The 16720-nt window shown below is 41.0% G+C and overlaps 1 protein-coding gene across 2 annotated transcripts in view; it reads right to left on the bottom strand.

Annotated features, from left to right (window-relative positions):
• Positions 1-1386: 1386 nt before the first annotated feature.
• Kcnmb2 (potassium calcium-activated channel subfamily M regulatory beta subunit 2) overlaps positions 1387-16720 on the bottom strand; it is a 291481-nt gene continuing 276147 nt past the window's right edge. For both annotated transcript variants that reach the window (XM_045130068.1, XM_004652329.3), the window contains one exon: positions 1387-2859. In XM_045130068.1, the coding sequence (XP_044986003.1) occupies positions 2575-2859 (285 nt within the window). In that variant the 3' untranslated portion in view covers positions 1387-2574. The remainder of the gene's footprint in view (positions 2860-16720) is intronic.

Raw genomic sequence — 16720 nt, 5'->3', positions numbered from 1 at the left:
GCACTCAGGACCAGAGGTAGGAGGATGGCTGTGAGCTTGAGGCTATCTTGTGACTACATAGTGAATTCTAGGTCAGCCTGAACCAGAGTGAGACCCTACTTAAAAAAAAAAAAAAAAAAGAAAAAGAAAAGAAAAAGAAAACTAAACCAAAAAACACCCAAAATACTATTACTAGTCCCAAGACATTAACAACAATATCATTAGCTTCAAGTCTTTCTCTTTGATAATAATGAGTAATTGTGCATATACCTAAGTGACTTAAAAGGATTGTTGGCTGTAGCGGTACTAGAAGGTGCTAATTAATATCTTTTGATACTCTTATTTTCAGATTTACTATATTCTTATCTAAATCATAAATTGGAGATTTTTAACAAAGACTAAAGGAGAGGTTGGGTGTGGTGGCACATGCCTTTAATCCCAGTACACCGGAGGCAGAGGTAGGAGAATCACTCTGAGTCTGTGGCCACCCTGAGACTACAGAGTGAATTCCAGGTCAGTCTGGGCTTGAGTGAGACCCTACCTTGAACCACCCCCCCAAAAAAACCCCAAAAGTAAGGGAAAATAAAAATAACACATGTAATTATCTTACATATATTTCACCTTTGGATTATTTGAAAGAAGCCCAGGGAACATTTAAGATTACAAATTTTCAATCCTTTATTTCCCTATGTGATTATTTTTTAAGATTTATTTTTTTTTTTATTAGAGGGGAGGAGAGAATGGGCATGCTAGGGCCTCTATCCACTGCAAACAAACTCCAGATGCATGTGTCACCTTGTGCATCTGGCTTACATGGGACCTGGAGAATCGAACCTGGATCCTTAGGCTTCGTAGGCAAGTGCCTTAACCACTAAGTCATCTCTCTAGCCTGTGATTTTTTTAAAACTATCTTCAGAATTATATTTTTTTAAGGTAAGAAATAACTTTTCATTCATGCTTTATACAAGTGTCTCTGTTTAGGTGTTAGAAGGATTTTTTTTTTTAAATCTCTTAAAATATCTTTAGATAGTGAATGACAGGTATTTGGATGGCCAGGTATTGTCAGTTCAGAATGCAAGATGTATTCAAATCTGGTGAGTAAGTGGATTAAAAAAAACTTTTTAATTACACATTTAAAGTCCTGATTACACCCTAGGGATTTATTTGCTTATGAAAAGTCAAACTATGAATTACAATATTGCAGAATAATTTCCACTTCTTGAGATTAGTTTTACCATTCATTCCACAAATGATTTGTAAAATTTTGCAATTACCTAAAAAACGTCAAGACTACATTACAAAAAGGTACTTAAATATAGATGAGAAAGATAGATGTTTGTTTTCTCCTTTTGTTATTGATATTAAATAAAAGATGGAATGCTTTTTATTTAAAACAGACCCCTCATTTCCCCCCAAATATAATAAGTAAATAGCAATGTGAAGAAAGGCTTTCTTTAAATCTGTTATTCAGTTCAAATGTGTGCTAGGAAAAAGGTATATTGCATATAAAATATAACAACAAAAAAGGGCATTATAAATAGAAAAATAAAACATGTAGAAGAGTCAAATAGTCTGAATACATAGCTTTAAAATCCCAATAGGGAACTACTGTCAGAGGAGAGATCACACATTCGTTAATGTGAGTTGTCAAAGAGAGATATCTCAACACGTTCATCTACTGCTAGAGTTACCCATTGAAACCAGTTCACCAGTCTTCAACAGCAAGCAATAATATCTCAAGTTTTACTGTCTACCATTTAAGATGAGATGAGATAAAAAATTTTCACATAGACATTTTAGCAACATAGGCTCTCCTGACTGAGCGGGAACAGCTACCAACATCCAGTCAGTTCACAGGATAGAGCTCTTCACCAGCCTCACCTCTTCACACAGTAGCAGGGTCTTAAATGGAAAAAGGGCTCTAGTCATTTCCTATTTAAATCATAGGAAGAGATCCTAGAATTAGCTAATGAAAATATCTTTTTTTTTTAAAAAAAAACCATCTAAAATATGCAAAGTTGTGAATAAAAAGTAATGGAAGAAAACTAGCTGGCTAGATTTCCCCTCTTCATGACAGTGATATGGTAAAAATACAAGGAAAATGCTTACCACCCTTTAATTCAGAGACATGGACTCTTTACTTGCTACAGGGCTCAATGTAAAATGAAAAACAACAATAACAAAATCTTTTTGGCTGTAGCTTTAGTAAACAACAAATGAAGAAAAATCTCATGTTCAAGAGGTCTGAGAACCAGGAACACAGACCTTATCATGTGGATGTGGTTCACGTCTACACTCCTCCACAAACTTAGCAAATGAAGAGCTCAGCCTTGTTTTGGTGGAAGGAGGGCAGGGCATCTAGCTCTGGCATCAACACAAGAGTATGCAAACAACCAACACAGGATGGTCACCTCTTCTCCTGAATAACAAAGACGCCGTGTTTGCATATAGAACAGCTTTTGCATTATTGCTCTACATAGAATAATATATTAAGGAACTCAGACTGCACATTACAAACGTAAGGTTCTTTGGTGAAGAATGAAAGAAAACAGTATTTGAGCTTTAAAGAAAACTATCATATCCACGGTTTGTCTTTTATCTATTGATCCGTTGGATTCTCTCGCAGAGCAGGGAGAGGTACTGAGTGAGTTTCACCATGGCGATGATGGCCACTCCCCCCGCCATCATACACGTGGGCCAGAAGAGTGAATGGAACAACACGTTGGAGCTGTACAGTTTGGTCAGGATGACACTCTTCTGGTTTCCTTCCGGGTCAGCGTAGCAGGTGAAGTGTTGGTATTTCCTGAAGTTTTCCATGACGACGTTCACCAGGGACATGGATTCTTCCAAGTTTTTCCCACATTTAGGAATATAGGAGCACTGTGAAGAATGAGATATATTGTCAGCAAAAAATGTGTGTATGTGTGTGTGTGTTATCATAAAAAGGATTGGAATACAATGGAAAGCTTAATTTTATCTGTGAATCAGATGGATTATCTTTTATGTATTCAAACCAGTGCCTTCAGAAACCCTAAGACATCACAAGCTGATTACAATAATGTTTTGAGGTATGTAACCAAGGTGTTTATTTTATTTTAATTTATTCAATTGCTAGGAGAGAGAGAGAGAGAGAGAGAATGAATATGCCAGGGCCTCTTGCCACTGCAAATGAACTGCAGACCATGTGCCACTTTGTGCATCTGACTTTACATGGGCACTGGGGAGTCAAACCCAGAGGGAAGGCTTTGCAAGCAGCCACTTTTAACTTCTGAACCTTCCCCCAACCCCCATGATTTTTATAAATCATCTATATATTTTCTCACTGTCTATTAAAACTTAATTATTGATATGTTGGCTTGATTTAGCTATTTCATATTCCATACATTAAAAAAGTGTTGCCCACTGGATTCTTTTTGTCATAGCTAGTAGAGATGGGTTTTAATTATCCCCTATTGAGTATACTTTCCCATAGATTCAGAGTATAAAACTTTCTGGGTTTTGTCTGTCTATATAATATGAAAGGTTACCACAGCAGACTGATGGCTAATCTTACTTGTCAAGTTGGGATTTAGAGTCACCATGGAAACACCTCTGGTTGTGATTATGAGACTGTTTCCAGAAAGGATTAATTGAGGAGGTAAGACCCATCCTGAATGCGGGTGTGAGCATTCCATGGGCTGGGGTCACAGAACGAATAAGGGCAAAGTGAGCAGAGCACCTGAATCCATTGCCTTCTGCTTGTTGATTGGCAATGTTATGTGACCAGCTGCCTCATACTCCTTCCACCACGCCTTTCCCATAATGGAATTCATACCCTCAAACTGAATGACAAAACAAAGCCTTTCTTCTTTATTAAAATGATTTTACTTATTTATTTGAGATTTTACATATTTATTTATTTTTATACACACACACACACACACACACACACACACACACACATATATATATATATATATATATGGAGAGAGAGAGAGAGAGAGAGAGAGAGAAAGAGAGCAAGCATGGGTATGCCAGGGCCTCCTGCTACTACAAACAAACACCAGATGCATGCACCCACCACTTTGTGCATCTGGCTTTATGTGGGTACCGGGGAATCGAACCTGAGCCAGCAGCCTTTGCAAGCAAGTGCCTTTAATCACTGAACCATCTTCTCAGCCATCTTCCTTCTTAAAACTTGTATTTTTGTCACAGCAGCAGGAAAAGCAACTAATACACCTACCCATATCAAAAGTAATATGGGCCAGGTGTGGTGGCACATGCCTTTAATCACAGCACTCAGGAGGCAGAGGTAGGTGGATCACTGTGATTCGAGGCCACTTTGAGACTATGTAGTGAATTCCAGGTCAGCCTGGGCCAGAGTGAGATCCTACCTCAAAAAACAAAACCAAAAGACCAAAAAAAAAAAAAAAAAAAAGAAAGAAAGAAAGTAATGTGGGCTGAGCAGATGACTCAGTGGTTAAAAGCTCTAGGAGCTCAGATCATCAGATCCTAGCAAAGCATATTTCCTGTAATCCCAACACACCTGTGATGATGGGAGGCCATCAGGAGAATCTTGGTACTTGTGGGCCAGCTAATCTAGTGTTCACAGCAGCAGACAATAAGACACCCTGTCTCAAGTAAGATGGAAGGTGAGGTCCAATACTTTGAGGCTGTCCACTGACCTCATGTGTACCATGGCGTGTGCCTACCAACACACACACATACACACATACACACACACCACACAATAAAACCAAGCCTGGTCTATGCATATATATTTGGCTTGGCTTCATAGTTTTCAACCATACCACTTTGGGCTTCTTTTTTTTAAAATTTTTTTTGTTAATTTATTTATTTATATGAGAGAGATCAAGAGTGAAAGAGGGAGAGAGAGAGAGAGAGAGAGAGGGAGGGAGAGGGAGAGAGAGAAAGAGATTGGGCTTGCCAGGGCTATCCAGCCACTGTAAATGAACTCAAGATGTAGGTGCCACCTTGTGCATCTGGCTTACATGGGTCCTGCAGAACTGAACCTGGGTCCTTTGGCTTTGCAGGCAAATGCCTTAACCACTAAGCCATCTCTCCAGCCCACTTTGGGCTTCCTGTTACTATCATTAAGCAAAGGGCTGTACCTTTGGTGGGCCGTGGAAGGTTCAGGGCTACCGAGAAGAGGTCTGTAATGAGTGGGGGACTCCCACTCAGCATGTTGAAGTCATTTCCCCCATGAGCCAGGGAAAAGTAAACCAGATGCATACATTGCATCCTTCAACCACCATCCTGAAGAAAGACTTCTCATTCTTTTGATATTTTTACCTCCTGCATTTTTCATTTTTTAAAAGTATTTTAACTTGTTTATGAGAGAGAGTGAGCGAGTGCCAGGCCCTCTTGCCCCTGCACACAATTTCCAGACACATGCACCACTTCGTGAATCTGGCTTCACATGGGTACTAGGGAGTCAAGACCAGGCCTGCAGTTTTGTAACCAAGCTCCTTTAACCACTGAGTCATCTCCCCAGTCCCCATCACCTTCTGTGTTTCTTGCTGCCCCTTCCACACATTTTTTTTTTTTTTTTTTTTGAGGTAGGGTCTTGCTCTAGCTCAGGCTGACCTGGAATTCACTCTGTAACCCTAAATTGGCTTCAAACTCACTGCGCTCCTCCTATTTCTGCCTCCCAAGTGCTGGGATTAAAGGCGCGCACCATCACGTATGGGGTTTCTCTTTCTTGCTACACACTCAAATCCTGACCTTTTCCTCTTCATAGCTCTGATTTTTCCTTGCTCTTCCCTAAGCACTCCTCCTCTATTTTCTTTTCCTGCTTTCTTCCTGCCCAGCTGACCCCTTCTCATCTTTCTTCTCTGCATACAGATGGAATTAAATGCTCCTTTGGAATTGTTCTTCTTTGTGGTGCATTAGAAATATTTGGGCATTTTCTTAATTTATAAAGTATTTTTTTTTTCTTTTGACTCATTTTCCTTGGTCTATAAATGCCCAACAACAAGACTGATGTAACAAGGAGTCCCACTTATTACTAGCATTTTCAGTTGGGAATATAAGAGATTTCTGTCACTTCTCAGGGAGATGTGACTATCATCATTTGACTCCCCTCTCAACAGGAACAAAACATTCCCTTACTGTCACTATGTCATCAATGATTAGTTTAATGACTTCCCTGGGTTGTAGTGGTTTCTGATAGGTTCCCTGTGAATCAAACTAATGTTATCAGCATGAATTAGGAAACTATGGCCTCCTTTTCAAAACACTCTTACTTTAGTGGAAAAATTGTAACTTATTTTATGAAAACACCCGTTAACCACATGCTATTACCACTTGCCAATCTATAAATTATAACTCGGATGTTCACATCTATAACTTTCTGATGGGATTGACACCCCTAAGCCTGCACAGTGCACAGCTCACATCACTGCCTATGGAGAAACAGATGAGGTGGGCTATCGCTATTTTGAGGTACATTGATAGGAGGTTTGAGGCAGGATTCTGGAATTTGAGAAAAAAAAATTTAGACTTGTCTATTTTGCAGGATGAAGATATAAAATAAATAAAATGAGTTTCATCTAGTAAAGTCTATTTGGAATACTCCCCCCCCCACTTGACATTATTAGCAGGCACGGAGCACTTTCCTTTGTGGAGCTGTAACAAGGAGTAACTCCACTGTACGTAGCGGGAGCTTCTTGGAATAGTGGGGAGTGGAGGGGCCTGCTGGTGTTGTTCAGTCACGCTTGAGGAGACTCCCGGATGTGGATCCATCAGAATGATGGGGCTGGCTTCTTCAGGTGGATGTGGCTTAGTATGAGACTGAACCTGTGAACATCATAGAGAAATTTTCTCCTTCTTCTCTTCCTCCCTCCCACCCCCAAGTGTCTCACTCTAACCTGTGTTAACCTGGAACTCATTCTACAGTCCAGGCTGGCCTCAAACTCCCAGCAATCCTCCTGCCTCAGCTTCCTGAGTGCTGAGATTACAGATGTGAGCCCCTATTTCCAGCCTGGAACATTTTTAAAAAAAAATTTTTTTTTTGTTCATTTTTTATTTGTTTATTTGAGAGTGACAGACATAGAGAGAAAGACAGATAGAGGGAGAGAGAGAGAATGGGCGCGCCAGGGCCTCCAGCCACTGCAAACGAACTCCAGACGTGCGCCCCCTTGTGCATCTGGCTAACGTGGGACCTGGGGAACCGAGCCTCGAACCGGGGTCCTTAGGCTTCACAGGCAAGCGCTTAACCGCTAAGCCATCTCTCCAGCCCTTTTTTAAAAAAATTTTTTTTTTGTTCATTTTTTATTTGTTTATTTGAGAGTGACAGACATAGAGAGAAAGACAGATAGAGGGAGAGAGAGAGAGAATGGGTAGCCTGGAACATTTTTGACCAGTTGTATGCCTTTGCAACAAAACACTTTCTAGCTGTTATGGGTATAGCTTTGTGTGTGTGTGTGTGTGTGCATCTTTAAAGTTGTCCTGATCATGGCATTTTTTTAAATAACAAAGTTTTAAAAACCATTTTAAAAACAGTAAGACAAAACAAATACAGAGAAGCCAAATGGCTAAATTCAGATGGAACTAATATAGATTATAAATACATCAGATCTTGGTATATTTTTTTGTGCTGAGATAGTTTATAGTGGTAGCTTCGGTGGCTAACAGAAGTAAGTTATTGAAATGATCCCAATAAAAATGGAATTCCATTAAAAATAGAGTATTTCTTTCTCTTTTCTTGTGCTCTGGTGAATTGATTCAACTTAAATTTTTTTTTTGTACGAAATATTTGTCATCCAAATGGCCATAATTCTGCCACTAGGTAAGATGCTTCCAAATAACACAAGATATAAAGCACCCCAGAGACCATCTAGGAGCTGGTTATGAAACTCTAAAGCTGCTATGTACATTTGGGCGGGCTGGGCCGACTCCTGCGCATGCTGAGACTTGGGTCCACCCACAGAGGCGACAGACAGACGCTGGGTGTTCTGAGCTCTTCATGACCTTGCTGCCTGCCACATTAAACACACATACAAACAGCTTCTCCTAGACTGTCATTGTCCCTGAAAATCCCCCCAGATGCCATTCATTTTCCTTTATTACTGGCAGGTCCGTTTGTGATTCATGAATGCGTGAGGTAGGATAATAAGCTCTTGATGTGTTTAACAGGCCTGGTTACTGTGGGCATGTGGTCCCTCAGTACCAATTTCATCTGTGTAATGAGGTTAATAGGGACTTCCTGGCAGGTTTCTTTGAGAATTAAATGATGAATATGCAAAGAGGCTCAATAACTTTCTATTAACACATTTCCTACTGGAATTTCACATTTGTCCACAGGATCCTGTGAAGTTTTTAATCAAGTGTCACACACTAAATTATGAAGCCTCTATGGAAGGAAGGCACAGTTACCAGCTATGTAGTTTTTTCAGGAATGGCTCATCTCGTTCCTAGGCGATCTATGCCAAATTCTGTATTAGGTTCATAAATTTCTCTTCCCTTTGCTCAAGCTATCACCTTGTGTTTCTTCCTGAAGTAGCTATGAGTTTGGAGTGAAGATTTAGTTAACATATAGTTTCATCATGTGTTTGACATATATAAGATTTTATGATTGGTCTATAATATATAGAATATATTTCCATAAAGAATGTTGTACATCTTCTATATGTAGTTGGGAAAATGTAACATACATGGATAAAATAAAAAATATTATTCTTATGTCATTGTTTTAGTAGGATTGGAAAGATTTGGCTTTTAGACTGTGCATGGGAATGTATTATTGCATTATTACATGTATTATTATTTTATTAATACAATATATTTAGGTGCTGATCACAGTGTGCTCACATTATCATCATGGTTGGGGATCATTGCTTTCAGGTCTTACCATAAGGCTCTATGAACTTTCCAGATACACATTTGGTAGAAAACCGTGGCATCTCTTGTCTTAATGCTGAATTTTGTTAGCAAACCTTATCTTCTGTCCCCCAATTCCTTAGATCCTTGAGGGTCAGAAACTTCCAGTTAGTACTGAGAGCCACAGGGATGGCTGTGGGCTTGGCCCTTCCTCTCTCAGCTGTAGACACTGGGTTCTCACCATCTCCCCCGCGTTGCCCCCACTCCTCACTTTCAGTGACAGCGGGTCCTCAGTACGTCCTGACCCTGACCGTCCATTCCTTCCCTCACGCCTCAGCGAAGCTTCAGCCGTCGCACTTCCTTTCTAGTTCTTTGAAGGCTGCTGGCTGGTTTCCTCTCCTAGCCTCACTTCCAGGATCTTTTACGCTGACAGTTATTGTTATTCTCATGACAGGCAGGAAGTTTTGAGAAGCTACCTGTTGGGTTTTCTTAGACATGCTTCACTAGGCGTGTGTGAAGCGAGGAGTGACATGCTGTCATCCCGGAGATAAAAGATGGGGGAGTGCGACTTGGCTGAAACTCCTTACTGTCAGCCCCCTGTCCTTGTGCTGACAGGAAGGGAGCCTTTTTTTTTTTAGGGTTTTTTTTTTTTTTTTTAGGTTTTCTTCATGAGAGGGGTTTGTTTTCCATTTGCTTTTTTTCTAAAAAAATTAAATAAAAGGACATACTTTACTCCAACAATGGGCTAGATATTAAATGAAATCCAATAACTATGACTCAATAAAGTCATTGAGTTCCCACGAATATCATGTCACTGTAGTAGGCAGCAACATGTGGGTGTCAAAAGCAAACAGCACAAGACAGATAATTAGAGACATAAAGAAAAATGCAAGGGCAGGGCGATGGGCTGGGACTTCCGGTGAGGACTTTATCATCACAAGGCAGATCACAAGCTTGTTTCAAGCACTCATCAGTAGCCAGGACATGTTAGTTCACAGCATCCACCGTGAGTCAAACCAACACAACTGCTCATGTGAAACATGCATATTCTTGCTTCCCAAGTCTGAGAATCTTTGGTATTCCGGCCCGCATGCCTATCTTGAACTTCTGGGTTCTGTATATTTGTAAAGGACATAGGTTAAGTTGGGACCTCATTTTTCTTTCCCTTTTTAAGAATTCATCTCATCGTCACCCTTCTTTTATTTATTTATTTGAGAGAGGAAGAGGCAGGTAGAGAGAAAGAGACAATGGGCATACCAGGGCCTTTACCCATTGCAAACGAACTCCAGACTCATGCGCCTCTTGTGCATCTGGCTTATGTGAGTTCTGGGGAATCAAATCAGGGTCCTTAGGATTTGCAGTCAAATGACTTAACCACTAAGCCATTTCTGCAGCCATATTTATTTGTTTATTTATTTTGAGGTAGGGTCTCGTTCTAGCCCAGACTGATTGACCCGGAATTCACTATGTAGTCTCAGGGTGGCCTTCAACTCATGGTGATCATCCTTCCTCTGCCTCCTGAGTTTTGGGATTAAAGGCCTGCGCCACCATGCCTGGCTCTTTAAATATTTTTTAGTCTTTACCTTTAAAGCAGCAGATTTCCTCCACCCACTTCCACACACACACACACAATTTAAAGTCTGGGCCTATTTAAGTTTGAGCTTCTAGTATCTGCTTGAATTTGATGAGCAGGATTATTTGAAGTATTTGGTAGAAGAAATGAAAATAGAAATAAGCATCGTCTGAATATCATCATTTCTTGTAGTATTGAGACAGGCAGGAATTCTGTTTGCCCAGAGCTGTTGTATCTATCACAGTATTTATGCCTGAGGTGGGGGAGAGAAGAAACCTCAAAGATGCAGGAGATGCAGGAAGTCATCCAGAGCCTAGGGGTCAGTTGGTACCTGTGAAGCCCAAACCATGGAGCCCCATGTCCAGTGCGCTGACTAGACCCTGAGTGAGTCGGATATCTATCTAATCTCTCTTTTGTTGATACTGAGAAGGAAAGTTTCTTTTCGTTGCTCTTCTTCTTGGTGCTCAGCTGTTCCACACTTCATTTCTGGTGTGGACTGACTAAACTTCGCCAGGTACGACAGCATTTCTGAATCTATGGCCTAGAGGCAGCTTCTGCAAACATCTAAGAAATATTCCACAATTTAGGGCGCTCATCATGAGGTGCCATTTGTACTTTTTAGGGGCATGCTTCTCAATTCCCTGTCCAAAATCAGCTGCTGTCTGCTCTGCATCAGCTCTGTGACTGCTACTGTGACCTTCTCTGGGGACCCACAGAATTATCTACACGTAATTCTCTAATGTGTTTATGGTCTTCTGCTGGCTTGCAAGGACCTCTTGGAGTATGACAGAATTATGTGGATTCTCACCTTCTAGAATATGCCACCAGAAGGATAAAGATGTCACTGAATTTGGACTTTTCTGAACTCTTGTCCTTAGTTTTTCAGGAACATATTTTGGCATTTTTCTGTTAATTCAGACCTAAATACTTGGTGAAGGAATAACTTTGGGAAGATGTGTTTAGTTTCTGAACTCAGCTCCATAGTGTGAAGTAAGGATAGTAGGGCCCTCCAGCATGTGGGGTTACTCTTTCAATTAAATAAGCTAGCTTGTTTAATATTAATATTAGTATTAGTATTAAGCAGTGCCTGGCACAATGGGAGTTCTTGATAAGTTGAAAGTTACTGTGTCATTTTATTTGTTATTTTAGGAATATGAATGAGATGACTTTTAAAATTTAAAATTCTTTTAGCATATGTGTGCCTGTGGTATGCATGAATGTGTATGAATATTTGAATACATGTGGGCATACATGTATTCAGTAGCACATGCACATATGTGCATGAAGAGCCCAGAGGTTGACATCAGGTGTGACAGAAAGAGAGAGAGAGAGAGAGAGAGAGAGAGAGAGAGAGAGAGAGAGAGAGAGAGAGAGAGAGAGAGAGAGAGAGAATGTGCATGCCAGGGCCTAGCCTCTGCAAATGAACTCCAGACACACATGCCACCTTGTACGTCTGACTTTATGCAAGTACTGGGGAATCGAACCTGGGTCCTTTGGCTTTTCTGGTAAGTTGCTAATAATGATAATTGCTAAATTATCTCTCTCCAGCCCTCAGGTGTCTTTCTTGATTGCTCTCCACCTTATATACTGAAATGGAATCTCTCACATGAACCCAGAGGTCACCAGTTAGGCTAGTCTAGTTCACCAGCTTGCCACAGGGGTCCCCTATTGCCACTTCCTGAGTGCTGGGATTACAGGTGGGCACTATACCCAGCAGGCATTTATGTGAGTGCTGGCGATCTATACTCAGGTTCTCACACTGGCATGGCAAGTGCTCTGTCCATGGAACCACCCCCCACCCATCCCCAAGTGATATGACGGTTACAAGGTTTGAGGACAGTGCTGGGCACACTCTACACAGTGAGCATTTAGTAAGTGATATCTTCTATTTAGAGTCCCAATCTCAACTTCATTTCCTTCCTTTTTTTTTTTTCTCCTGTGCCCTGACCAGTGTGGTGTAGAGGAGGTTCTGAGCTTTGCACAGAATTCCGGGGGCTCTCAGTTGCGAAATGCGATGCTAAATGAGACTCAGCAGTGATTCTGCTGCTATCTGGAAACCTCAGTAGTTGTCACAACCGGGTTGGGGGGTGTGGCTCGGGCAGTGGTTAGAGCTTGGGGACGTTGCTGATTATCTCACAGTCAAGGTCAGAGCCCTGCTTCAGTAGCACAGGCCACAGAGAGTTCTGCTATCCCGAACGTCAACAATGGCCAGGTTGAGCAGCTCTGTCCTAGATGCTACGTGCTTTAAAGTTAGGTAACCCGTGACATTTTGGAAGGGGTAACAAAATGCAGGGTGCCGATGAAGCAGGAGATGTGACCACCTGGGTCACTTCATAAATGTGTTCTCCACAGGAAGTAGTTGTTTTTCCTGTTACAGTTACATATAAATATATAAATGGTATTATACTACATGCTGAAAAGGATAGTTTATTTAAAAAAATTGTTCCAAACTGTATTTTAAACTCACTCTTAAATGAGACAATTATGTTTTTAGAATTCCTGGTGGATTAAAAAAAAAAAAAAAAAGCTTAAACCCCTACAAGTTATCGGAGTCGAGGAGCTCACAAACATGAACATAGTGAATTCACATCCAGCTATTGTTTATGGTTCTAGTGACAGCCTTGTGGCCAGGGGAAGTGGAGGTCCCTGAGTCCCCTTGCAGCTCCCAGAGACTGCCAGCCAGCCCAAGGCCCCACTGAGCATGCCAGCTTATCAGCATTAGCAGCCACACTGGAGAGCTGACAAGAGGATGGGCAATGCATTTAAAGGCAAAGAAAACCAGAGTGTGAAAATTTAAAACTAAAAGCCATTTGAATGTCTGTGTACAGATTGCTGATAGCTCAATCAATACATCGGCCCACTGTTGGCTCAGGGTTGGCATTGTTGTTGCTGCTTTATGGATCTTAGTGCAATTATGCCCATTTCTTGGGAACTGGGTGGTGGTCATTATTTTTTGTGAGGCTGGGGCAGTGTAGCAGGAAGGGGAGGTTGAGATAGGGAATATTTTTTAGTTTTTTTCTCTGCCAGGAATTTGGTAAACATTCCTTGGGTTGAACAGAGAGGGTTAGATGTCCTCCCACCATGGAGAGGTAGTTTGAATGCAGACTCCAGTGTTTGAGCACTAAATCCTCAGTGATACTGCTCTGGAATGTTCTGGAGCCATTAGGAGGTGGAGCCTTGATGGGCTGGGTGTAGGCCTTGACATTTTGTAGTCCAGTCTTGCTTGCTGCTTTCTCTCTTTCTTGCTTCCTTTCTGCTAATATGATGTGACTTGGGATTCCTGCTTCTGCCATATTTTCTCTGACACAATGGACTCAACCTTCTGGAACTGTAAATTTAACTCTTTCCCTCCCTAAGCTGTTCTGGTCAGGTATTTTGTCCCAGCAATGAGAAAGTAACTGATAAAAGATGACTGCATTTTAAAATATTTTATTATTTATTTATTTGACAGAGAAAGAAGGAGAGAGAGAGCGAGGGAGTGAGCTCGTGTGAGCCAGGGCCTCCAGCCAATGGTCAAACAAACTCCAGATGTGTGCGCCCCCTTGTGCAACTGACTAACGTGGGTCCTGGGGAATCAAACCAGGGTCCTTTGGCTTTGTGGGCAAATGCCTTAGCCTCTAAGCCATTCCTCCAGCCCAGATGACTGCATTTTTAGAAATTTCTGATTAAAGGCAGAGGGTGGTTATGCAGAAGATAAAGAATGTTGTCCAGGGAAGTCCACCTCTCATGTTGGGAGTATTTGCTCATGGTGATGGGCAGGGTGGCAAGAGCCTTTGGGACCGGGTAGAAGTTTTGAGAGCCTTGTGTAGTGCTATGACCTGAAATATCATTGAATGGAGGCTCTGATGACCCTCTATTCTCTTTGGGTTGGCATTCCAAAGAGCCACATCCTGAGAGCAATGCCCAGCCCGAAGTAGGGACTCACAGGTGCTGCCGTTTAGATCTAAGTGTTTCAGTCTTACAGCCACACAAGAAGTGGTCTTGAATGTCTGGTATCTATAGGGGCCTGGCAGAAGTAGACAGAAATATTCTTTTTGCAAAAGATGAAATCACTGAAGGTTTAAAGATTTTCATAATTGACTTTGAAACTGATTTCTTTTTTTGAGAGCCAGCTCAAAAAGAGCATTATTTATTTGCTCATTTATTCATGACAAAGTCTCCTGGTATAGCCTTGAACTCAAGACACTCTTACCTCATGAAAGTAATATAAACATTCACATAGTAAAAGCTAACATAAAAGCTAAGAAGAGAAGAAAAAGTGGAAAAGGGCCATCGGGGCTTCAGATATTAATATCACCAAAACAGGCTTTAAAACAACTATAATTACTTTTTATCCAGAGGGATTTAAAGGATAAGAGTTAGACTATTGTTAGAATCTGGAAATGATAAATTGAAACCTAGATGAATATTCTAAAACTGAAAAAAAACACTAAGCAAAAATTGATGCTTAATGGATGACATTACCAATGGATTTGTTAGAATTGCGGAAAGAATTGCTGCAGTGGGTGAATCCACAGGATGAAGTAAGCGGAGAGGAAACAAGCACGACACAGGAGAGGCTACGCCTGGCTGTGACTGGAGTTCCGGAGGGGAAGAGGGAGAGTGAGGACAGACCATGTGCCATGAGGTTACAACTGAGCACTTTCTAAGGGGAAAAAGAACTCTGGGAATGTTAAGAAGACTAAATAAAAACTGCATGTTTTGGCACAGAAGAAAATGATCTTCAAAATAGGCCAAAATTCACAGATGCAGCAATGACAGTGATGGCAGATTTCTGACCAGTAACCAAGTGTGCCAGAAGGCAATGGAAACAGAACACCAGCCAACCCAGACGTGTGCTCCGTGAGCCCGTCACATCCTCCAAGAAGGAAAGAGAAACAAAAAAAAAAATTTTTTTTAGTTGAACAATAACTAAGAAATTTCTCTAGACCAGATGCTATACTAAAATAAATTCCAATTAGTATTTTTCAGGCCATGGAAAACTGATTCCACATGGAGAGCAGAGGCAAAAGACTATGCAATGAAAACAGAAAGCCACGGAGGCCCATGTGAGTTAGTATTTACTGCATATAACAATAACAGGGCTGGGGAGATGGCTTAGTGGTTAAGGAGCTTGCCTTGATTCCCAAGGACCCACATAAAGCAAGATGCACTAGGTGGCGCATGCAGCTGGAGTTCGGTTGCAGTGCCTGGAGGTTCTAGCGAACCCATTCTCTCTCTCTGTCTGCCTCTTTCTCTATCTCACACTCTCTCAAATAAATAAATAAAATAATAGTAATAATAACTTTTACGTGAGCTGAATTAAACAGAATAGCACTGATAACATGCATCTTGACAAAATGACAAGTGGAGTTAAATATTTTAATCTTCTCAGCTGATCAAAACTGCCATTATAACTTCTGGGCTAGCCACTAAAAGTGTAGTCACAGATATAGAGAACGTTAGAGAAAGAAGTGAAGGCAGTGGAATCATACAAGTCATCCATGAAAGACAAACAAAATAAAGAGACCTCTTGCATAAAAATCAGTTCCAGGCAAATTATATTGTGTATGGAAAAGGGGGAAAAAACAGTAGTGCTTAATTTAGGAGAATGCTTTTCTAACCTCAATGTAAGGTAAAAACTTAAAAAACAGGTAATGAAAGCACTGAAGTAAAGATTGACAAAATGTGGTTACAATGAGATTAGAAATGCCTTTTATTGCAAGACATTGTTTAGAGAGTTAAAAACCCATATAAAAAGAGAAGACCTGGGCCACGTGTATCGCCAACAGAGGTTTCTTTTTGTTTGAAACAGGTTTGCACTACGTTGCCCAGGTTAGTCTTGAACTTCTGGGCTCAAGAGATCCTCTCCTCTCAGCCTGCTAAGTAGCCACAACTACCAGACATGTAGCAATCACCTTGTTCATATGCAGACTTAAATAACTTCTAAGATGAATATGAAAAAGAATCAAATTAACAAGTGAGCAAGGGCTTTGAGTTGCTATTGCCTAAAAGAAGCTGGGTAAATGACTGAGAAGTAAAAAACCAGCTAACCCAGAAGAAAACACCACCATCTTAGTAATTAAAGTCGCAGGTGACATCAAGTGTCGGAACCCTCCAACCCACAATGTGGTGGGAAGCGCAACTGACAGAGGCAGTTTGGAAAAGCCTTGCCATGATCTACTACCAAGCTTTAAGGCATGCATAAGCTATGACCCAGATAGTTCACTCTAAGATTTATACCTGTCAGAAATGTGTGGGACTGTGGCACCAAAAATCATACACAAGACCATTCATGACAGAGCTATTTATGGGACTCCCAGCTGTAGATAACTCAAAATGTCTATCAATAGAGTGGAAAGCAAGCTG

This window comes from Jaculus jaculus, chromosome 11, assembly GCF_020740685.1.
Source record: "Jaculus jaculus isolate mJacJac1 chromosome 11, mJacJac1.mat.Y.cur, whole genome shotgun sequence".
Lineage (NCBI taxonomy): Eukaryota > Metazoa > Chordata > Mammalia > Rodentia > Dipodidae > Jaculus > Jaculus jaculus.
Note: the sequence above shows the minus strand (reverse complement) of the source record. Positions and strands in the feature narration are given on the sequence as shown.